The sequence below is a fragment of the Camelus dromedarius genome, chromosome 24 (genome assembly GCF_036321535.1).
Source record: "Camelus dromedarius isolate mCamDro1 chromosome 24, mCamDro1.pat, whole genome shotgun sequence".
Taxonomy (NCBI): domain Eukaryota; kingdom Metazoa; phylum Chordata; class Mammalia; order Artiodactyla; family Camelidae; genus Camelus; species Camelus dromedarius.
The window spans coordinates 8,706,733-8,728,882 of NC_087459.1; the positions used below are offsets into that span (position 1 = coordinate 8,706,733).

At 57.2% G+C, this 22,150-nt stretch overlaps 3 protein-coding genes across 5 annotated transcripts; 2 read left to right on the forward strand and 1 right to left on the reverse strand.

Annotated features, from left to right (window-relative positions):
* Positions 1-129: 129 nt before the first annotated feature.
* E4F1 (E4F transcription factor 1) lies at positions 130-10,263 on the forward strand. 3 transcript variants are annotated; one of them, XM_064478347.1, is made up of 14 exons: positions 130-348; positions 2,811-2,962; positions 4,022-4,127; positions 6,460-6,653; positions 6,783-6,903; positions 7,058-7,210; positions 7,305-7,474; positions 7,840-8,049; positions 8,326-8,434; positions 8,594-8,811; positions 9,079-9,247; positions 9,366-9,508; positions 9,581-9,643; positions 9,725-10,263. In XM_064478347.1, exons 1-14 carry the CDS (start codon positions 192-194, stop codon positions 10,079-10,081), a joined length of 2,322 nt encoding a protein of 773 aa, XP_064334417.1. In that variant the 5' UTR covers positions 130-191; the 3' UTR covers positions 10,082-10,263. The 3 variants fall into 3 exon arrangements, with proteins under 3 accessions (XP_064334417.1, XP_031303268.1, XP_031303267.1); XM_031447408.2 differs by having other exon boundaries at positions 8,329-8,434; positions 9,079-9,277; XM_031447407.2 differs by having other exon boundaries at positions 131-348; positions 9,079-9,277.
* A 146-nt stretch (positions 10,264-10,409) lies between these two features.
* Positions 10,410-16,007, forward strand: DNASE1L2 (deoxyribonuclease 1 like 2). Its single transcript, XM_010992594.3, is given in 8 exon segments — positions 10,410-11,146; positions 11,466-11,604; positions 11,694-11,782; positions 11,877-11,960; positions 12,040-12,196; positions 12,199-12,330; positions 12,452-12,703; positions 13,114-16,007. Coding segments are annotated over 8 exon segments (1,125 nt in total). The 5' UTR covers positions 10,410-10,928; the 3' UTR covers positions 13,168-16,007.
* Positions 15,180-21,843, reverse strand: ECI1 (enoyl-CoA delta isomerase 1). Its single transcript, XM_064478769.1, is given in 10 exon segments — positions 15,180-15,334; positions 17,310-17,375; positions 17,378-17,487; positions 17,587-17,680; positions 17,683-17,707; positions 18,558-18,704; positions 19,102-19,229; positions 21,181-21,264; positions 21,381-21,478; positions 21,827-21,843. Coding segments are annotated over 10 exon segments (924 nt in total).
* Positions 21,844-22,150: the final 307 nt, after the last annotated feature.

Below are 22,150 nucleotides of genomic sequence, written 5' to 3' on the forward strand. Positions count from 1 at the left end.
CTTGAGCCTGGCCCCGCCTCTGCAGTCCCGGGCCACACCCCTAAGGCTCCGCCCCGCCGCCTGCCCGTCAAACCCACCCTGGCCCCGCCCCGTCGTCACCCTCTCTGGGTTCTCTCTCGCTCGCCTTGGCGCGGCCCGTTGTTATGACGACACGGTCGTAAATCCGCCATCTTCCTGCGGCGCGTTGCGACATGGAGGGCGCGATGGCAGTGCGGGTGACGGCCGCGCATACGGCAGAAGCCCGGGCCGAAGCCGGGCGGGAAGCGGGCGAGGGCGGGGTCGCGGCGGCGTCGGCGGCCTTGGCCCCCGGTGGCTTTCTCGGTCTCCCGGCGCCCTTTAGCGAGGAAGGTAACAGGCCCGGACCAGGCCGGGCGCGGCTGGGGTGGGGGCAGCTCAGCCCGGGCTGGCGGAGGCCCGGATGGCCTGAGCTACGGGTGCGGGAGACCCTCCCAGACCCGGTTCCTTGCGGACCTCACGGGTCTCCTCATAGCCTTCCACGAGCCTCCCGGTTTCCTCAGACTCTCGGGCCTCTCCTGTCTGGCGCCCATCAACCCCGTGGACGCCAGTGCCCATACACGGATACTTACGGCTCTCCAAGCCACCGGGGCTGTCCGTGTAGACCTCCGCGGACGCCTCCACCGCCAGCCCTGCCCTCAGACTCACGACCCGGCCCCTCTCGGCCTCCCTGTCAGGGCAGGGCCCTGCCCTCCACCGGGCCCCCTCCCACTGCACCTGTCGGGCCACTAGGGCCCTGGCTGGGGTGTGGCTGGAGGCTCTGGGAGGGCGGGGCCTCGGGTCTTTTCAGGACCCTTGGGGAGGAAGCAGAGCCTAGTGCTGGAAAGCTGCAGCCAGCTCTGTCCCAGACCAGACACTTTCTAGCTAGTCAATCCTGAGCAGGTGATCACACACCTCCCTGAGCCTCCATGTTCCCTTACAGAATGGGGATGCTGCTGTTGACGATACAGTATGGAGCATTTCCCATGCATCAGCTTTTTTCATTCTCCAGTCAACCCTGGGTGCCATTATTATTATTGTTATTATTATTCCCATTTATTATTATTTTTTACTATTGTTCCCATGAGGAAAACTGAGGTTCAAAGATGTGAAAGTGACCAGGTCATCCAGCTAGTAAGTGTCAAGGACTGGTTGGGTGCCAGAATTGTGTGACTACTCAACTCACTCCCTTAACTTCTGGGTTCTGCTGCCTCATAGGATGGTGGTGAGAATCAAAAGAGAGTATGTATGTAAATCTCTGAGAACAGTGCTGGTGACATATCAAGGGCTCATTCACAGGGGCACTGATAGCTTTTGAAGACAGAACTCTTGTCTCTGCCCTCAGAACTTGTCCCATGAGGTTGTAGACTGGACCAGGCAGGGGGAGTTGGCTGATGATATCAGGGAGGTGGTCTTTGTCCTTACAGAATTTGTGTTCTCAGTGCATTTTTTCTTGCTCCTTATTCCAACTTGGGGAGGGGCAGTACCACAGAGGGCAGTGCCAACCTGGAGAGGGGTCCTTTTTGAGGTTGCTGTGCCCAGATAAGGTTTGCCATGGCTTTATCTTAGGGTTACATAGGCTGGGCCTGTCCCCTTCTGTGGTGGGGATTCCTTCAATGGCAACGTGTTGGTGCTGAGTCAGACTCGGTGAGTGGGATGGGAGGAGGGTAGCAGGCACCTGAGTGCTTGGCTTGTGACTGTCAGCCATGTGGAGGGGACTGCCCTTTGTCAGGTGGCCTCCTGTGCATGAGTCATGGATGCCATTTGGCCTTTTTATCATTAATTCAATAGCCATTGACTGAGCTCTTTCTAGACTCTAAGCCTGGGTTTGACCTTGATGTGGGACAGCATGTGAGGTGGTGGGAGCTGACAGACTTCTAAGAAAGCAGAAGGAACATCCCCCATCTCTTGGTGCGAATGGTAGGGTGTCTGGAGTAGACCCTCAGGTTTAGGTTCTGGCCTCAACACTTACCATCTGGGTGGCCTTGAATCTCAAGTTGTTTTCTAGAGTAGGAATAGTCATTTCCATTTCCTCAGGGTGCTGGCAGATTTGGTGATGTCCCCAGTGAGGTGGCTGGCACACAGTAGGGGACTCAGTGAGCAGGAAGTCTCTCCTGCAGGACCTGGGGCAAGCAATGGCTAGTTGGCCCAGATGGTTGAGGGGCTCAGCTGTGGTGGCCCTGAGGTGTGGAGCCCCTCTGGCAAGTTCCACCTTGGGCAACTTCACCAGAGTAGGGAGATGCTGCCTGTTTGAAACTAGTGAAGCACCAAGTCAGAGTGAAAACAGAGTGGTCATGGGTCAGGGTGCCCCACCTCCCCAACGTTTGCCGAGGGCTGGCCTTCCAGCTAGAGCCCTGTGAGAAGCAGCCCACTAACCCCCTTGTGCCCTGCACACACATATACTGAGTCAGCCCATTTTACAGATGAGAAAACGGATCCAGACATGGTCACTGAGGTGCCCAGGATCACATGCAAGCCCCAATAGTCTTAAACCCTAATCCTCCACTGTCCCTGGACGGGCTTGGGTGAATCTCTCTGCCTCCCAGCTACTCCCTGGGCCTCCCTCTCCCCTCGTTTCTGAAGTAGGGGCTTTAGATCCCTGCAGTCTTAAGTGTCTGGTCAGGACCACACCCCGCTGGATGGTGCTTTCCCCGAGGTGGGCACTGCTTCTGCAGACCTCCAGGGGATTTTCTCAGAGTGTTCTCAGCCCCTTTGGGAGGGCTGGGCAAGGTGCCTCTGGTTCTCATTCCACCCTTGGGTGGATTTGGCTGGATCTGGAGTCTCCCTCAGGCCCCACTGATACAGGCTCATTGCAGATGAGGATGATGTGCACAGATGCGGCCGCTGCCAGGCAGAGTTCACCACCTTGGAGGACTTTGTTCAGCACAAGCTGCAAAAGGTCTGCCAACGGGTCCCTCAGGAAGCCCTGCCTGCCACCCCTGCTGCTGCTGCACTGCTGGGCCAGGAGGTGAGGCCCCCCCTACCCCGCCATTGCACATGTGCATGCGCACACCCCTGGGTGCCCTGCTCCCTGGGCTCACCAGACAGCAGGAGGAGGAGTAGGAGGTGACGTACTGGGCTAGACCTGTGCAGCTGGGTCCCTCTGACACGGGGCGGGCAGAGGGCAGGCATCCATTTATGGGTTGGGGAACTCCTGGCGGTACTCTGGGGTTTCCTGGATGGCCTGGGATGGCTGGTCTTCTTAGCAGCCTCTGGCTGAAGCCTAGGGGCCTGGGGTCGCTCCTTTCTTGGAGCCCAAGGACCTGTCTTGGTTCAGCAGTACTGTGGTGGCTTTTGTCCTTTTGTCTTGTCTCCTGTCCTGTATATACAGTTCCTGGGGAGTCCACAAACAAAGTGTGGCTCTGTGGGTCCCCGCACCCTGTCACACAAATGGCCAACTTGGTTGTGCCCCATGGGCCCGGGGCTGTGCACACACAGTCTTATTGAGTCCATAGCATCCCCAAGGTCTGGATACACTCGTCATCCTCATCATATGAAAGTGGGAAAGGAGACTCTGAGAGAAGTCGGTTGCCTCAGGTCACCCCAGGGAGTGGTCCAGAGGACAGTGGGCCCAGAGTTGTCTCACTCTGACCCTGTGCTCTTTTCCTGCCCCTCCCAGGGGTGTCCTCTCCTCCAGGAAGGCCCCAGGCCCCACATCCCTTGGGCCCTTTCCCCTGATCCCCTGGCTGGGGCTGGTGGGTGTAGGTACTCACCTTCCTCTCTGCAGAGCCAGCAGAGCTTCATACTGGAGCTTCTGGTCACTTCGTCCTGGAGTCCTCCTTGAGGGTGATCAGGGCTCCACATGGGGTTCTCGGTGGCCAGAGGCATTAGAGTGATGGGGCTGACCCTCAGGCCTGGGTGGAAGGGTGCAGGCTGGGAGTCAGGCTCAGAGTGGTGTTCCATTGTGGGAGATGAGAGCCCCCAACCAGCTGTCCACCTGGACATAAACCGAAGCCTGCGTCCTCCAAGCCAAAGGAGCTTTGGAGCCCTGCAAACGAGTCTTCTCTGTCCTGTCCCCCATTGGTAGGTGGTGCCGGCAGCAGCAGGCCCAGAGGAACCCATCACCGTGGCCCACATTGTGGTGGAGGCGGCTGCTCTAACGGCCGACATCAGCCACACACCTGACATTGTCGGTAAGCTGGCTTGGCCTCACTGTGGCTGTTCATGTTGAGGCATCTCTGACCTGGTAGCTGTCCATGGTCAAGGTTAGAGGTTGGGGACCTCTGCTGCCCATATCCCTCTTCTCCCAAGAGCAAGGCCTGGCCAGGGAGGGGCTGAGGCCTTTTGTACACCTTCCCCAGGGCAGGGCCTGCGGGAAGAGCAAGCATAGGGCACCAGGTCCTGCCCTGCTAGGAAAGGGAGAGCCCAGAGCCTGGGCCTCTGGGAGTCTTCACTTTGTATGTGATCAGGAGCTGGCTGCTCTCTCCTGCAGCTTCGCCAGACTGTTTCTGCCCTGGTCCTTCGAGAATCTTCCCCTTTTTTCTGCCTCCTCCCCTCCTCCTTCCATAGTCAGCTCTGGAGGGTTGGTTGAGGTATGCGTGGGCTGTACCTGCTGCTCCAACTCACCCCTGACCTTGGCCTTCACCTCCCTAGTGCTCACTCCCTCTGGCGTAGGGGTGATGATTCCTCACCTGATTCTCACATGGCTTTTAAGAGCGTACAACGCCAAGTCAGGCTCTTTGATGGCTCTTTTAAAGTGCTCCACTCATGTGCTGTAGGGGAGGGGGTGTTGAGAGGTCTGGGTTGGGTCAATATTCGTTAATAGGGGACTGGTGAGCGTGCAGCTGGGACATTCAAAGGGTAGCTCGAGGGAGCAGGGTCTGGGTGTGAGCATGGCAGTGGAGGGATGATGCTGTGGGAGGCTGGGACAGGAATGGGCAAGGGCCTGGACAGGGGTGAGAGTAAGCAGCTGGACAGGAAGCAGGTTTGGGCAACAGGTAGAACTTGACCTTGGGAAACACTTGGGACCAGCTGGGCAGGAAGAAAGGGTGGAGGAGACCTCGGGGGAGGGAAACCTCAGAGCAGGTTGTTCTGCCGAAGTCCCACCTCAAGGAGGCAGCAGGACAGCTGTCCCTCTCGCCCACTGTCTTTCCCCTGACATTCCTGCGGACAAGGACAGTTGACTGTTGCCACTCTGGTATAGGAATATTGTCTTGTGGGAGGTGGGGCCATGCTCCAGCCCTGGTGTGGTAGTTTCTGGTGTGGGTGGTGTCATATGGGAAAACACATTCCCTGGGTTCAGACAGCATCTCCAGGCTCTGGCCTCCTGGGTAGCCGGGCCCTTCCAGCCATCCGGCCTCCAGCTGGCCCACGCCCAAGCCTGGGCTGCTCCTTGTGCTCTAGGGGCTCCTCTCTGGGCACCCCCTGCTTCTCTTGCACCTTGGGAGTTTCCCCTTTGCAGGCATCCTAGGTGCCCCACATGCCCCCTTGGTGTCAGCTGCTCAGTGATCTGGAGCCTAGGGTTGGCCAGAGTCCTAAACCACCAGCTGCCAGCATCCCATGGCTTGGGGGTCCTCACTCCTCACTGGACTGGGGGCACAGTTTGCAGTGGCTACATAGGGGCTGGATACCTATTCCAGGCCCTCCTGCCTCTTCCCATCCCTGGAAATAAACTTGCACTTCATCTCTGGACTCAGGGCAGCCATGTTCCCCCCTTTCCTGACCCCTCACACTCAAACTCAAGTCCGAGCCTGGCAGAAATCCCTGTTTTTTTGGAAGTTCGCTTTCTGGGCGGAGGGAAAATAAAGCTTCAGGCGCATCAGCCAGGGCATGACAGGGATGCCCTTAATTCTTAGTCACCGTGCTTCCATTCAGTTTGGAGAGAATGGCTTGTCAAAACACAACGCCAGCCTGACTGAGATGGTTTCTAAGAAGCAGCTTCACAACCGTTTCCCACACGTCATTTTTTTTGAACAGAAAATGCAAAGTGTGTTTACAGCTTGGCTTCGCACATTGTCAGATTTCTTTAACACCCATGAGAACTGCAAAAGCCCAGCTTCCTTCCTCAGGGTGTCCCAGGCATGTGGAGAGTGTTCCCTCTTGCAGGCCGGGGCCCTGGCCCGCCTGCCTTGGAACTGAAGCCTTTTCCCTCTTTTGTCAGCAGGAGCCGGGGCAGCAAGCAGGGCAGACGGCCGTGAGCTGGCCTGTCCACTGCCTCCACGCCAGCATTCTGCTGCCCTTGGAGATGGCAGGACCCCTGTGTGCTCCTCTTGACTTAGGGGAGGGGGCATCTGTGTCCATGGTGCATCTCCCTACCAGACACATTCTGGAGGCCTGGAGCTCCTCTGGGCAGGTCCACGGAGTTGGAGGGGAGTGCCTCCCACCTGTTCAGGCTGAGTGGGTGCCATGACCTGGGCCTTGGTCAGTATAGCTCTGCTGCGCCTCGGCAGTGTCCTTGGACTGGGATCCCAGGAGGTGGCAGGGCCCATGGCGACCCGAGGCTCAGGCTGATCCGCCTCTCCTCAGGTGGCGGACACATCAAAGAGGTCATTGTGGCCGCTGAGGCAGAGCCAGGGGACAGCGAGATGGCAGAGGCCCCGGGCAGCCCTAGCCATCAGGGTCCCGGGCCCGCTGGGGAGGGCGAGCAGGCCCAGGTCAAGCTGCTGGTGAACAAGGATGGCCGCTACGTGTGCACACTGTGCCACAAGACCTTCAAGACGGTGAGCCCCTGGGCCTTGGGCCGACCAGTCCACAACCTGGTGTGCTTGGAGCTATGCCTGCTTGGGGGCCAGGCCTCTTTGCCAGTTCTGCCCAGGGAGGTACCTGAACCTCACTGCCCCTCCCCACAGGGCAGCATCCTCAAGGCCCACATGGTCACTCACAGCAGCCGCAAGGACCATGAGTGCAAACTGTGTGGGGCCTCCTTCCGGACCAAGGGCTCGCTCATCCGGCACCACCGGCGGCACACAGGTGAGTGGCCTTGGGGCCAGGAGTGCATGGCACACTGCTGCTGGTCCTGGGGGGCCCTGGCTCCTGGTGCTGGTGGGGCTGTGGCTCAAGGCCTGACTTCCCCTTGGTGCCAGGCCATTGTCCCCACCCGAGACTGACTCTGTTCTCTCCGCAGATGAGCGCCCCTATAAGTGCGCCAAGTGTGGGAAGAGCTTCCGGGAGTCGGGTGCGCTGACCCGGCACCTCAAGTCTCTCACCCCGTGCACGGAAAAAATCCGCTTCAGCATGAGCAAAGATGTGGTTGTCAGCAAAGAGGACGCTCCTGCAGGTCAGCATGGTAGAAGGCTCCCTGCCCTGGCTGCTCTCCGGGTGCCACCTTGGTTGGGTGTTTCTTCAAGGACTCTCTCGGTTCTGCCTTAAAGGGTCTGGCACCTCCACCATGGGGACTGTTACATCATCATCAGTGACAGGCGAGCCCATGGAGACGTCGCCTGTGATTCACCTGGTGACAGATGCCAAGGGCACTGTTATCCACGAAGTCCATGTCCAGATGCAAGAGCTTCCCCTGGGCATGAAAGCTCTCGCCCCGGAGGTGGGGGCAGGTCAGGGGGCGGCCTTTGTCTGCTCAGCACCGGGCATGGTTCTGGGCACTGGCTCCAGTGGGACTAGGACTGACCTGGGCCTGCCTTCCTGGCACCCAGTCTGGTTGCAGGGGAGATGGGAGACCCTTGGTATGCTAGAGGGCAGGGAGGGGCGAGGTAGACTGAGCTGGGGATGAGGTGGGGAGGCGAGGGCAGGTGGAGTGGGCTGTGGGGCTCCCAGGGGTATTCCTGAGTGAAGATCCTGGGTGTGGACAGTGGCCCCCAGGGCCACTTGGGGCTGCCCTGTGCAGTGGTGGCAGGTGGGTGCTGTGTGTTGGGCTGCCTGGCCAGCCCCTTCCATCTGCCTCCCCTGCAGCCCCCTGGCCCCGAGGAGCTTCCTTGTTCCAGTGAGGGCAGCCGTGAGAACCTGCTGCACCAGGCCATGCAGAACTCTGGCATCGTCCTTGAGCGGGTTGCTGGGGAGGAGGGAGCCCTGGAGCCAGCCCCTCCCACTGCGGCCAGCCCCCAGCCCCTGGGAGACAGTCCCCCAGAACTGCCGCTGCTGGAGGTGGAGCAAGTGGAGACAGTAGGTGCCTGCCCTGCCAGTGTGCTCCTTCTGGGCGGCTGGACCTTGGGTATGGAGTCACCATGCTGGCCTGGCTGCCACCTGCCTCCTTGTGCTCCCTGCTCCCTGTGGTAGAAAGTTGCATCACTTTCTGCATTGATTTTGTTCCCTGATCTGTTTACTGCCTTCCTGGGGCCCATGATGGAGCCTACCAGGGTGGGGGTGCCTCAGGTCTGTCCTCGTTACTGCTGGGGCCCAGCCTGCAGCAGGCACTGGAGGCATGCTTTGCTCTCCCAGCAGGTGGCCAATGAGACCTCAGCTGTGCCCAGGACCCACCCATGCCCTCAGTGCAGTGAGACCTTCCCAACGGCGGCTACCCTGGAGGCCCACAAGAGGGGCCATGCAGGTGGGAGGCAGGATGGTGGGGCACCAGGCAGTGGATGGCCTGTGGGTAGCCAGGAGGTGCCCTTGGGTGTGCAGTCAGGGTGGTCTGTGGGCAGGTGGCGGGCGGCTGGGGTCAGGCCCTTGGGTGGTGGACCTGGCCTGATATCAAGTGTGGCCCCAGGCCCGAGGCCGTTCACGTGCATGCAGTGTGGCAAGGCCTTCCCCAAGGCCTACCTGCTCAAGAAGCACCAGGAGGTGCACGTGCACGAGCGCCGCTTCCGCTGTGGGGACTGTGGGAAGCTCTATAAGACCATCGCCCACGTCCGTGGCCACCGGCGCGTCCACTCGGATGAGAGGCCCTATCCTTGTCCCGAGTGTGGCAAGCGTTACAAGACCAAGGTGGGCCTCTTGACCCTGGCACCTGACTCCTGCCACCACCCACCCCCCATCCCAAATCTGTGGGCTCTTCACTCCCTGAGCCATACTTGTCTTGTTTCCTGCCCCAGACCTCCCTCATCTCCCTCTCACCCCCAGCCTTCTCAGTCTTGGCCTGGGCCCTCACCCCTTGCCCATGGACCCCCTCCCTCGGTTCCAGAGGTGGGCTGGGAAAGCCGAGTTCTGAGCTATGGCCGAGGCCAGGTTGGCATTGACAGTGGGTCTCCACAGAATGCCCAGCAGGTGCACTTCCGGACCCACCTGGAGGAGAAGCCGCATGTGTGCCCATTCTGCAGCCGAGGCTTCCGGGAGAAAGGCTCACTGGTGCGGCACGTGCGGCACCACACGGGCGAGAAGCCCTTCAAGTGCTACAAGTGTGGCCGTGGCTTTGCGGAACACGGTACCCTTAACCGGCACCTGCGCACCAAAGGTTGGGGCCAGAGCGGGGCAGCGAGAAGGGCAAGGGGCTGCAGTCGGCCAGTCCTGACTGAGGGGCGCTGTGGCTGTCCCCACTGCAGGGGGCTGCCTGCTGGAGGTAGAGGAGTTGCTGGTGTCTGAGGAGAGCCCCGCGGCAGCCGCCACCGTCCTTGCAGAAGACCCACACACTGTGTTGGTTGAGTTCTCATCTGTGGTGGCCGACACCCAGGAGTACATCATTGAGGTGGGTGTGGGGCCGCTGGGGCTGGGTTGGGGCCCAGGGGCGGGCAAGGCTGAACTCTGATGCTCCATCCAGGCCACCGCGGATGATGCGGAGACCAGTGAAGCCACAGAGATCATCGAGGGCACCCAGACAGAGGTGAGGGGCTCGGGGAAGGGTGGGGAGGGGCGGCCTGCACCCTCACCCAGACTCATAGGCTGAGCCATGAGCCCCCCGCAGGTAGACAGCCACATCATGAAGGTGGTGCAGCAGATCGTGCACCAGGCCAGCGCCGGGCACCAGATTATTGTGCAGAACGTGACCATGGACCAGGAGGCGGAGCTGGGACCGGAGGCGGCTGCTGCGGACACCATCACCATTGCCACCCCTGAAAGCCTGACAGAGCAGGTGGCCATGACACTGGCCTCGGCCATCAGTGAAGGCACTGTGCTCACAGCCCGCTCGGGCACAAATGGTGCCGAGCAGGCCACTGTGACCATGGTTTCATCGGAGGACATTGAGATCCTGGAGCATGCAGGCGAGCTGGTCATCGCCTCGCCGGAGGGCCAGCTCGAGGTGCAGACGGTCATCGTCTAGCATGGGTGCCTGCAGGGTCCCAGTGGGCTGGGCTGAGGCAGGGCGCGGGGACCCTGAGTGCCCTGCCCACACCTGCCTGGCTGAGTACAGAGAAGATGGGGCACAGACTTAAGGTGTTCAGGGGAGATGTGAGAGTGTAAATACAGAGTTTTTGGTTGCTTTACAATAAAACGTGGAAACCCGCCGCTTGTGATGTTGCGGCAGTGGCAGCCTCGGGGGCTGGTGCCACTGCCCTGGCAGGTTCCCCTCTGGCAGCCACTGCATGCCCAGGCCACTCTATACTCTAGTGTCTGGTTACCCCACCCAGGGCTGCCCACGGGGCTGGCGGCACCTTGGTGGTGTGTAGGTGTTATTGGCATGTGGACAGGCAGCCTCCTGCCACTGCCCTGCCCAGCTGGAGCTGTGACCCCAACCTCCTTGAGTCCTGCCGAGGTAGGGGGAAGGGGGTGCTGCTTCCCAGCCTCCAACCCTGGGGCTGCGCTGGGGCTGAGGAATGAGGCTGGACAACCAGGAGCCTTGGCTTTTTACCCTGAGGGGACGGGTAGGAGATATGGGGCAGGAGGAATGGGGCTGGTCTTTCCTGCCTGTGCTGCCTTGTTTCCCTGAGGGGGTGCAGCTTGAGGAGGGAGATTCTGGGTGACCTAGTTTCTCCAGGGCGGGGATGAGAGCAAGGCCTGGACCATGGGCATGGCTGGTTGGTCCTCTTCCCCAGTCCTGATGCAGCTTGTGGGCAGACAGGGCCTTCTGAGTCTGTTCTGACAGGCGTGGGGGCAGCAGAGCAGTCTCAGGGTGGATGTCCTGCTGCCTTGTCCTGGGGTGAGGGTAGAGGTGGGGGGGTCTCCTGGGAATGGGAGCTGGGACTTACAGTGTCCAAATTAGTGGAGGGGGCGGGACCCAGCACAGTCTGGCCCCTCCCTGGACCAGGGCTTCAAATTACCACCAAGTTGGGGTGCCAGCGCTGCTGCTGGACCGAGCCCTTGAAGTCTGTTCACTCTCAGCCTGGACCTCAGATCTTCACTGGGACCCAGATCCTGAGCCTCTGACAGGCCTATCCACATCCCTCAGGTGAGTCTGGGGGTGGGGCTGAGCTGGGTTGGGGGGCTAGATGGGAATGGGGTCTTAATATTTGGGCCTCAGTTTTCCCATGGAGTAGGATGGTCATGGGCGGAGAGCCAAGCCTACCACCCTGGGGAGACTGGAGAGCAGCATGGGAAAGATGTGCCCTCGTGCCAGCCAGCAATGGGTGGCAGAACCTGTCCAGTCCCCCGTTCCCCTGAGCCCCTGCAGCCGGGTCAGAGAGGAGTGGGCCGATGTGTCCAACTCTAAATCTGCGCTCAAGCGGGCTGTGTCTGTCCTAAGCTGGCCCGCTCTGTACCATGGACAGCGGGCCCCTGGCCTTACTGACAGCGCTCTGGGCGCTGGGGGCCTCTGGAGTCGCGGCGCTGCGCATCGGAGCTTTCAATATCCAGAGCTTTGGCGACAGCAAAGTGTCAGACCCAGCCTGCGGCAGCGTCATCGCACAAGTGAGGCCGGGGACCCTGGGCGGGGTCGCAGCTGGGCTCTGGGGCGAATCTTCCTTGAGTGACCCCGCACCTGCCGGCCCCTCCCCTAGATCCTGGCTGGCTATGACGTTATGCTCGTGCAGGAGGTGCGAGACCCCGACCTGAGCGCCGTGTACGCGCTCATGGAGCAGATCAACAGGTGTGGTGGGTAGGGCCCTGCGTTGGGAGCCCGGGCCAGGATCCCAGGTCTCGGCGCGATGCCCTGACTCCGGGTCTGGACGGTATCTCTGCAGCGTGTCCAAACATGAGTACAACTTCGTGAGCAGCGAGCCCTTGGGTCGGGACCAGTACAAGGAAATGTACCTGTTCGTCTACAGGTGAGGGGCGGGGCCGCGGGGGCGGGGCGCGCGGGGCACCGGGGGCCGCTCAGCGACCTCACCCACCCTCTACCCCCAGGAAGGACGCGGTGTCGGTCGTGGAGACGTACCAGTACCCGGACCCTGAGGATGCCTTCAGTCGTGAACCTTTCGTGGTCAAGTTCTCAGCACCTGGCTCTGGTGAGGCACCGCCCCATGCTGGCCCCGCCCCTCCTGCGGGCCCCGCCCCAACCCCTGATGCCCACATACTCCCGCAGCTGCCAAGAAGTTGGTGCTGATTCCGCTGCATGCCGCACCGCACCAGGCCGTGGCCGAGATTGACGCGCTCTACGACGTGTACCTGGACGTGATCGACAAGTGGGGCACCGACGTAAGCCCCCGCGTCCGCATGGCCCCGCCCTGCCTCCAGGGTCCCGGGTTCCCGAAGGCGCGCGCTGGCGATTGGCCCGCCCCTCCAGCAGGCTCAGGCCCTGCTCTGTGGTCCCCCGCAGGACATGCTGTTTCTGGGCGATTTTAACGCTGACTGCAAATACGTGCGGGCTCAGGATTGGGCGGTCATCCGCCTGCGCAGCAGCGAAGTCTTCAAGTGGCTCATCCCAGACAGCGCCGACACCACGGTGGGCAACTCAGACTGTGCCTACGATCGCATCGTGCTCTGTGGCGCCCGCCTGCGCAGTAGCCTGAAGCCCATGTCGGCCGCTGTCCACGACTTTCAGGAAGAACTTGGCCTGGACCAGGCTCAGGTGAGTGCTGGCTGGGTCCGGCAGGGGTGAGGGGAGCACAGGGTCCTGGGGTCCCAAGGCCGCGGCTGGGCCCAACCTCAGTGCACCCTGCGCACCCCTCCCTGCACTAGCGTTTCTAGAAAAGACCTTCAGTGGTTCAGTTCTGGCTGAATGGAACAAATCTGGGATGGCGCTATAGGAAGCTCCTTGTCTCTCCAAAGTAGGGTCCCCAGTTGTACTCCCAACCCACCTACAGGTAACAGCTAGGGTGGACAGTCCAGTCCTCACCAGCTTGCTCCCCCACCCCCATGCAGTGGTTTGTGGATACCCACTGGGCTCCATCCCGAGTTGGGGCAGTTTTCTAGGGTGGAGCGTGAGAGGGGACAGGCTGCTCAGCACAGCCTCTGAGGCTTGGCCCCTCCTCCCTCCAGGCCCTTGCTATCAGTGACCATTTTCCTGTGGAGGTGACCTTCAAGTCCCACTGACAGCTCTGAGGCCTGGCCAGAGCACAACGCCTGCAGACTCTGGCCACAAGCAACTGTCTTACAAGAGTTCTTCAGGGTGGCTAGCTAACCCCAGCAAGGCTGAAGGGCAGGGTCAGCAGGGCCTGGAAAAGTGATGTGACCACTTGGAACCTGTTTCCCCAACTATGAACTGGGCTGCCACCACCTACCTCATAGGGTTGTGAGAAGCACCTTGTAGAGTGCTGGGGACACAGCTGAGCTCAATAAATACTCAGCCAAGACCACACACCTGTCAGCTCCGATGCCTCATGTCATTTCTTAGGACTCAGCCCTTCTGGGGCACAAACCTTGGTCCTGCAGTTCAGTGGGTCTCTGGTCCCAGCCCCCTTAGAGGACAGGGACAGCCAGCCCTGCCCATTCCACATCCTGCTGGGTACCAGCCAACTCCAGACCAGGCTGGCTTCAGAAGGCAGCTCGTGTGCTCACTGGTTGTTCTTTGTTTCTGCAAACTGCTTTCAAGAACTTGTACTAAACCAGCAGTTTAGATGAAGCCTTAAGCAAATTTTGTATCATCCTCACTTAATAATGAAGTAGATGTTACATAATTGCCAGCAAGAAGTAAGTGTCCAGACAGTATATGTTTAGATGGTGGGGGTGTGTGTGTGTTAGGAAATTACTGCCCACAGATGAAATGCAGCCCACCACCTGCTTTTGTATGGCCTGTGAACCAAGAGTGATCTTTACACTGTTAAACAGTTAAAAAAAAAATCCAAAGGAGAATCCTATTTCGTGACATATGAAAATTATATGAAGTTCAAATTTTAGTGTCCATCAATAAAGTTGATTGGGTCTCAGCCAGGCTCATTCGCTTAAAAAAAAAATTGTACTGAGGGCAGCAGGGGATAAGTGCTCACACACACTCACACACATGTAGGGTTGATGTACAAAGCCAACCTCCAGGCCCTGCTGTTCCCCCTATAGCCCCAATTCCCAGGCCTGCAGGACCCTTCAGGCGCTTGTTTATGTCAGGGTCCTGCCACACCCAGCGCTGCAGTCCTTGGGGAGGTCAGGAAGGCTGGCCCCTGCCCTCAGCTGGTCAGCAGCCCAGGGACATTTGGAGAGCCCCCTTAGTGGTGAGCAGGTGGATTGGGTTAAGGTCCTGCCCATAGAACCCAAACAGCGCACAGTGGTTCAGCCCCTTCAAAGGTGCCTCCCTGGTAGGTTCCTCCTCAGGAGCCCTGGGCAAGGCAAGGACTTATCAGGGAGAACAGTGGCCTCTTTCTCAGGTAAGCCCAACACCTGAGGATTGGGAATAAGCACAGCTGGGGTACACAGTGTAACTGACAGGAGCCCCATGAGGTTTCTGGTTTTCAAAGCATCTCGACTTTGGCAGGATTTGAGAGCTGATCTGAATTGTACGGGAGAGGAAAACTTTTGTTTCAAGAGTTTGGACAAGCTTCTCTTGCTAGCTCTTTCTAAAATAAGATTTAGGATGCTTGTAATGTAAAATGCTTCACAAGGAATGTCTCCCTCACCTCAGTTCCTCTGAAATTTGTACATGCCTTCCATCCAAACACACCAAACATGGCTGCCCAAGGGCTTTTCCCTGTGTCAGGGGTGTGGGTGGGGGTCATGTGTGGCTTGTTATGGCCCACGACTGCCTGGCCTTATGCCTCTAGCAATCAGGCATCCCACCAGCCAAGGACTTTATTCTGCTTTGGCAAAGGAGACAGTCAGGGGTGACATTGTTGAGGTCGAGAATGGCCCCACTTGTCAGGTTATGATTCCCAAATCGAGACACTGCTTGCCAGTTGTGCCCCTCTGCCCACCTGCCAGGCACAAAAGGCACTCATGGGTGGCGGCGTGTTTTGGGACTATGGCTACGAGGCACTGGGCCTTCTAGGAAGATCAGCAAAACAAAGAGCTGAAAGTACTTTTAAATGGAAAATACCTTATTTAAAATCCCTTGGAACCACAGGAGAGGGCATACGGCTAAGAGCCCTGCGTGGGCAGCCCAGCCCTTAGCCTTTTATTCACTTGAGTTTTTCTAAGTAGGTCTTCAGGGACTTCTGGATGGAGTCCCTGGAGATGACGCTGACGATGTACTGGATGTCAGTGTCACGCTGCTTCAGCAGGTGGTCTGCAGTGGGCTTTTGCATCATGTTCTTGGTCAGCTGTCGAGTGTGATCTAAGGAAAATGGGGTCCCCGGGTAAAGACCCACAATCTGGGACAGTGGCATCATTCCCAGCCCTGCCAAGAGAATTCCTGTTGGAACTCTGGTAGAAAGCTTAGAAAATACAGAGTAAGGAAGGAGAAGAAAATGAAAATCATCTGTTTCCTACTGAGACACATGGCATAACCATTAAAAGAACGACACAGCAATTAGCACCAAGATGGAGGAAGAGTCAACTCCCAGTAGACCTTGAGCATCATTATATGCTTAGTGTAATATATTAACATGCTAAATGATACTTCCATAGGCGCCATGAAAATTTCAAGGTTTATCATAAAAGGTCAAAAAGTGGGTGATGGCCCAATTCTTGGGAATCCCAGCTCCTTCTCCAAAGTAGTTGGAATAACCCTCCCACTTATTAACATATGAAGTTACTGAGCCCATTAAAAACTTACAACCCTGCACCTCGTGGCCTTTCTTTTGCCTTTTGAGAAGGCCCCCATTCTGTCTGTGGAATGTGTATCTCTTGCCTTCAGAGACAGCATGCCCTCTGTCTATGGAGTGTGTATCTACTTATACTTTAAACTAAACTCCACCCCCCACCTCATGGATTTTCTGGCTTTCTGACATGGCCTGCACTTGGTCTGTGGAGTATGCATCTCTCTGAATAAACCTACTTTTACTCAACTATGGCTCACTCTTTAATTCCTTCTTTCACAAAGCCAAGCACTTGAGGGGAGTCCATCCCAGGGACTTGCCTGGAACATGTCCATCCTCCCCCTCCCCATTTTTCCTGTATCACTACAATCCATGGGTTTGTTTTAAAAACATACAGGATGATACTGTAAAAACTGTCTTCTTAACCTATTATTTTCACTCATCTGTATTGTTGAGAATATTTTCCATGTTGCTAAATATTCTTTTACAACATAATTAATGGCTGCACGGTATTCAATCACTTGTGTAAGGCATTGGCAAACATGGCCCCCTGTGGCTCAAGAAGGAAGAATGGTCTTTACATTTTCATATAGATGAAAAAAATCTTAGGGTGACATTTTGTGACATGTGACAATTACATGAAATTCAGAATTCAGTGGCCTGGCTTTATTGGAATACCGACACATTTGTTAGTTCCCGTACACTGAGGCTTCCCTCACACTCCAGCGCCACAGCTGTGGTGGAGACGGTGTGACCCATAGAGCTGCAAATCTCCCTGGCTCTTTATAAACAGTCTTCTCACCCCTGGTCTCCATGATGGTTGATACAAGCAGCCCTATTTCTAGACACAGACACCCAGGCTGTTCCCAATTGTCTGTTTGTAGACTGAATAGTGGACCCCAAAATGGTATGTCCAAGTGGCCTTATTAGGAAAAGGGTCTTTGCAATGGGTCTAGGGCCAGTGATAGGTGTCCTTAAAAGGAGAGGAAGATTTGAGACATAGAGACACTCAGAGGGCATGTGAAACGTGAAGACGGAGACAGGGTTTGGAGCAATGCAGCCACAAGCCAAGGAAAGCCAGGAGGCCCCAGAAGCTGGAAGAGGCAGGGAGAAGCCTCCCCTGGAGCCTCTGCAGTGAGCAAGGCCCTGCCTGCACTCTGACTTTAGCCTTCTGGCCTAGAGACTGTGAGAGAATGCATTTCTGTAGTTTGTTTTTTAAGGTGTTGGAGGGAGGTAATTAGGTTGATTTATTTACTTTTTTGTTTTTTAAGAGGAGGTACTGGGGAATTGAACCCAGGACCTCGTAGGGCATGCACTCTACCACTTTAAGCTATTCCCTTCCCCCTGCATTTCTGTAGTTTTAAGCACCCCCATCCTAACTCTCTGTCTTGTAATAATCTGTTATCTTGGCCTCAGAACTCTACAGTCTGCTACTGTGAAAGGCTCATTTGTGAATTACCTGAGAACTTTCTGTCTCAGCAGGAGCTTCCAGCTGGGAACGGGAGGGGCTCTGCTTGACCCACAGCTGTCGGCCCTCCCTGGGCTCCTCACCTGGAATGGCCATCCACTGGGCCATCACCGAGAGCACTGTGCTCAGCACTTGGTCCTCAGGTACACCTGGTCCACCATGCCCATGTGGAGGGCCTCTGCCAGTGGGAGGAGCAACCCCAGCTGCAGGGCACACTCGGTGGCACAGTGCCTGATGGTGTTTATGAGGGTGTCTTTTAACCTGGAATGGAGACACCCACTTACCACGGGCTCGGGGTTCCCTGAGAAGTGGGCACAGCCCCAGGGACAAGTGGAATGTGGGTGCAGCCCCCGGCCATACCAGAAGGGGATGATGATGCCCAGCAGGGTCGCATTCAGCCCCATGAGGTACTTGGGGTTGTCAGCCAGCACCCGGTAATTGCAGGTGAGAGATAGAGGCAGACTCCGGCTGGGCAGGCTCCCTCAGGGGAAGCAAGATCAACGGGTCCAGGTGCTGCTGCGGCTGGTCCCAGTCATGTTCCAGAAAGCCTAGGGCCCGAGGAATGCCCTTCAAGTGCATGTGAGCTCTTGGGATGCCTCCAGACCCTAGGGTTCTGCACCCATATAGTCTTTGGTGGGGTGTGCACACAATGGGGACCCAGGCTTGCCCATCAGCCTGAGGGCTGAGGGCACCGGCAGGGTGGCCAGCTATCACGGTGGAACATCCCTCTTTTCTTAGCCTCACATCTGGGCAGCAAGCGGCCTTTCCACTCAAAACTCTTGTCTGTACCCTCAAATGCCAAGCAGGCATTTAGCCAGAGCTGTTACCTCCTGTCGTGCCCCACTGAGGGCCTGCTGCCATCTCCAGCAGGAGGTCTTCAGAAGCCCAACCTCACTCTGCCCTGTCTCATGCACACTGCTGCCCCAAAGAGAAGTGGCAGGTTGCTGTCAGCTGCCACTGCACCTCAGGGAGTCTTCCTGCCTCTGGCCATCCCTCCTCTCCACCCAGAGCAGGCCCTCCTTGCACCTCTGTGAGCCTGAGCCCTGCCCCTGCGTTGCCCAGGTTAGGCCAAAGTCACGTTCCCAAAATGTGGATCTGATCCCCCACACGCCCCTCCCCCCCAGATCCCTCTTGCTGGGCCCTGTCGACCATGGGCCCTGGTCCCTCTGCACCTCCCACCCCCCAGTAACCTGGTCTGTAATGACCTGTCCACCTCTGAGAGTCTCCCCGATTGCCCCTTTCCTCTCCAGAGGCTTCCTGAAGACAGGGTCATGCCCATCCCTCAGCCTAAGGAGCGAGTCATCCAGGCCCCTCGGGAAGGAGACACTCACATTGATGGCGGCAATCAGCACCAAGTTAGACAGGTAGAGTCGCAGCCACATCTCCTGCATAGCCTTCCAAAACTCCGCGTAGTGGGCTGGGTTCTTTCCACACAACTCCGTCAGGTCCAGGCCAGCTGAGAAGACCCCAGGGCAGTCCTAGGGAAGTAAGGGCGCCCCAGGAAGCTGCTGCCAAGTTTGCATAGGGTCCATCTTTCCTGAAGCAGTGTGGGCTCAAGGTTATCCCTGCAAAAGTGTCACCTGCCCTCACCTAAGTTCTGGCCCCGGGTATGGAATCTGAACCTTGCCCCAGGGCCTGACCCCACAACCCCATGGGCCTGGGAAGCAGCCTGGGACAGAGTCACCAGTCTCCTGCTGGAGAACCATCTGCCCAGGTCCCCCTGGAGCCACAAGGCGACCCCTGGAGGCCTCTTGTGGTGGCACCTGTGTCTGGAGCTGCCCAAGTATTCAACACCACACGAAGTGTGTAGGATGGTTTCTGAGTCGGGACTTGGATCAGAGGACTCGGGCCCCGCGGGAGCTCCAGAGCACCCACCGAAGTCAGGAGGATGCCTTGGAAGGTCTTGTCATGCTCCAGTTTCTCCAGACTGATGACTAACTCTGTCAGCAGCTCGAGGCTGAGGCTGTTCACTGGGGGGCTCTTGAGCTTCAGTACAGTGACCCCTGGTTTGAAAATGAAGAGGACAAAGCTCATGCCTAGCACTGGAAAGGTGCTCCCAGTCATCCTGCATCCTCAGCCTGGCCATGGGAAGCTACACAGTTTGGGTTTTTTTAAAAGGGAGGTGAGATTCACCTAGCAAATTAGCGATTTAAAAATGAACAGTTCAGGTCCACTAAGTACATTCACAATGTTGCACAACCACCCCTATCTACTTGTAGAACATGTCCATCAGCACAAAGGAAACCCCGTACCCATCAACAGTTGCCCTTCCTCCTGCCCCAGCCCCTGGCCATCACTAGTCTCCTTTCTGTTCCTATGGATTTGTCTGTTGTGGACATTTCACATACATGGACTCACCTATGGGAACTTTTGTGTTTGCCTTCTTTCACTTCACATGTTTTCAAGTTTCATCCTTGCAGTAGCATGAGTCAGTGCTTCCTTCCTTCTTAAGGTCAAAGGACATTCCACTGTACGCGTGGAGCACATTCTGTTTATCCATTCGTGTGCTCATGGACACTTGGGTTGGTTCCACCTTTTGGCTATTGTGAATAATGCTGCTGTGAACATTCAGGTACAAATTTCTGTTGATCTTTTTCTCTCAAATGCAAGTCCTATATCCTCATGGGAATAGGAAATGGCCTTAGTTTTCTTGAGGAGGACGTGAACAAATTCTTAGAACCAGATGTGCAGGGGAGCTCTAGTGGGGCGCTCTGGTTCAGGCCTGTTTAAGAAAGGACTGAGGGTAAAGGGGTCAGATGTTTTTCACATTCTCCACCGTCCAAACATCCATTTTGCCAGCAGCAGGGAAAACAGGAGCGACAGGGCCTGCCCTTGTGGACAGTGCAGCTGCTAGCCTGGGCTGGCCAGGGCCATCTGTTCTCACTGCCTGGCCTAAGGACCGACCTCAAGTGATTCAGAGACGCCACTGTTCATTTAGGGTGCATTTCCCTGGTCGGGGTCTTGCAAATCTATGGATGGTCAACACAACCCATTCTTTAGGAATGAGAATTAAGTCCTGCAGGCAAAATGGCTCTTCTGAGACTTTTGATTTATGAAGAAGAGGTAGTTATTAACTGGCTACAGGTATGTACATATAAGCAATCAAAACTTTCAGAAGTGAGCTCCCCAAACTTGGTTCTGAGGGGTTTCTGAAGCTGACTCGATTTTTGCAGAGCTTGGTGAGGCTGACTCCAGGACACTGGGTGTAAGGTAAAGAGGCTGAAGGTGAACAGAAGTTAATCAAGAATTTGGATGGACTTGTACATCACGAGGTAGACAACTGCATCCCTGGCTCAGGGTAGGTACAAAATAAGTGTTTCTCGAATGGAATGTTGAACGTCATCTTACATCAGCTGCAGTAACAGGACTTTAGCCCTAAATGAAAACATTTTTAAAAAGCACTTTTAGTCCATTAATTCATCCAAGCCTCAAGATGCCTGAAGGCAACCTGGGTCTGGCAGTGAGGACACAACCAGGCAGATTTGGCTTTCTGAGCTCAAACTTAACCTCCCACCACGGTAAGCCAGCAAAGCTAGTGAATTCTTCCCTGGTGGGGGGGAAAGCACTTTGGTAACAAATTATCTAGCCGGTAATTTTTTTTTCTTGCTTACATAACAAAGTTTACTCTTTCAACCGTTTTGAAGTGTACAACTCAGTGGTATTTAGTCATAACGTCGTGCAACCATCATCACCATCCAACACTTTTAAAATCTGTTTTTGCATTTTTTCATGTCTATCGAAATCTATCATAGAAATGATCCTTTCAGAAACTCAGGTTTTCATGGGACTCGTCGATGGGACCAACGTGGGCCCCTCATCACCTGCCTTCGGCGGCCATGAGAGAAGCTAAACAGGAGAACTGAATCAGATGCCCTGATATCGGTCCAGGCAGGAAACCGGCTCCGGCGCTCGGCGAGCCCGACGTGCAGAAGGCCGGGGTTCCGGGTCGCTTACCTGCAGACGGGTCCGGCTCCACCAGCACCCGCTGGCTCGCGAAGCGCCGCGCGCCGTCCCCGCCACCGGCCACCGGCCGAGTCCCTCAGAGTGCCGCGCCTCGGAGCAGAGGCCCTGAGAAGGGCCGCGCAAAGCTCGTTAGCCCGCCGCCCCTGCCGGGTCCCAGCCCCCGGCCCAGATCCCGCCTCCGGGCCACGCACACAGGCAGAGGAGGATGCGCGTCAGGACGCGCATTGCTACCGCCAGGGCCATCTTGACTGGTCCGGCCCGGTCGCGGCGCCGGGGTGTGGCCTCGCCGCTGGGGGAGGGCGGGGCCGGAGTCAGCGCCTGAGTCCGCCCACCGGTCCACCTGGATGCAAATCGTCCCCGCCCCCAGGAGGCCAAAGTGCCCGGCTTCACTGAGCAGGGCCCTGGGGATGCAGATGAAGGGTTGCCAGGCAGGGAGCCCGGGCAGAACAGACACCGTGTTCTCCCTCATCCAGCGGCGCAACTTCCCATGTTGTCCACCGCCCAGGCAAGGATCAAGTCACCTAGGCAGGAGACTGCTGAGACTGGGGGTGACTGCTCGTAAGTCACGGGGTGTTTGAGTCCCAGAGTCGTGAGCTGAGTTGGCATGGGGACTTTGAGGACCTGACCAGCTGCTTACCTGCACTCAGCTTTCATAGCTGAGGCAACCAGATCAAAATAGGCCCATTCTCAAACTCTGCCACCCCGCGGAGGCATGGGCATTGCAAAGGATGCTAGAGGGGGTCCAGATGGGAGCCCAGACATCGCCGCCAAGTGTGACCTCCGCCTCCTGACTGTGAGAAGAGGAATCACAGCTGGTAGTTTAGCCATAGGCTTGGGGGGGCAGCACAGACTGGTGACTAAGAACAGACCATGCACCTTCCGCGTAAGAATAGCAAGTGAACAAAAGCCGGGCAGCACCCTCTTCAGCAAGGCTGAGGGCAGGAAGCACCTTCACACCACC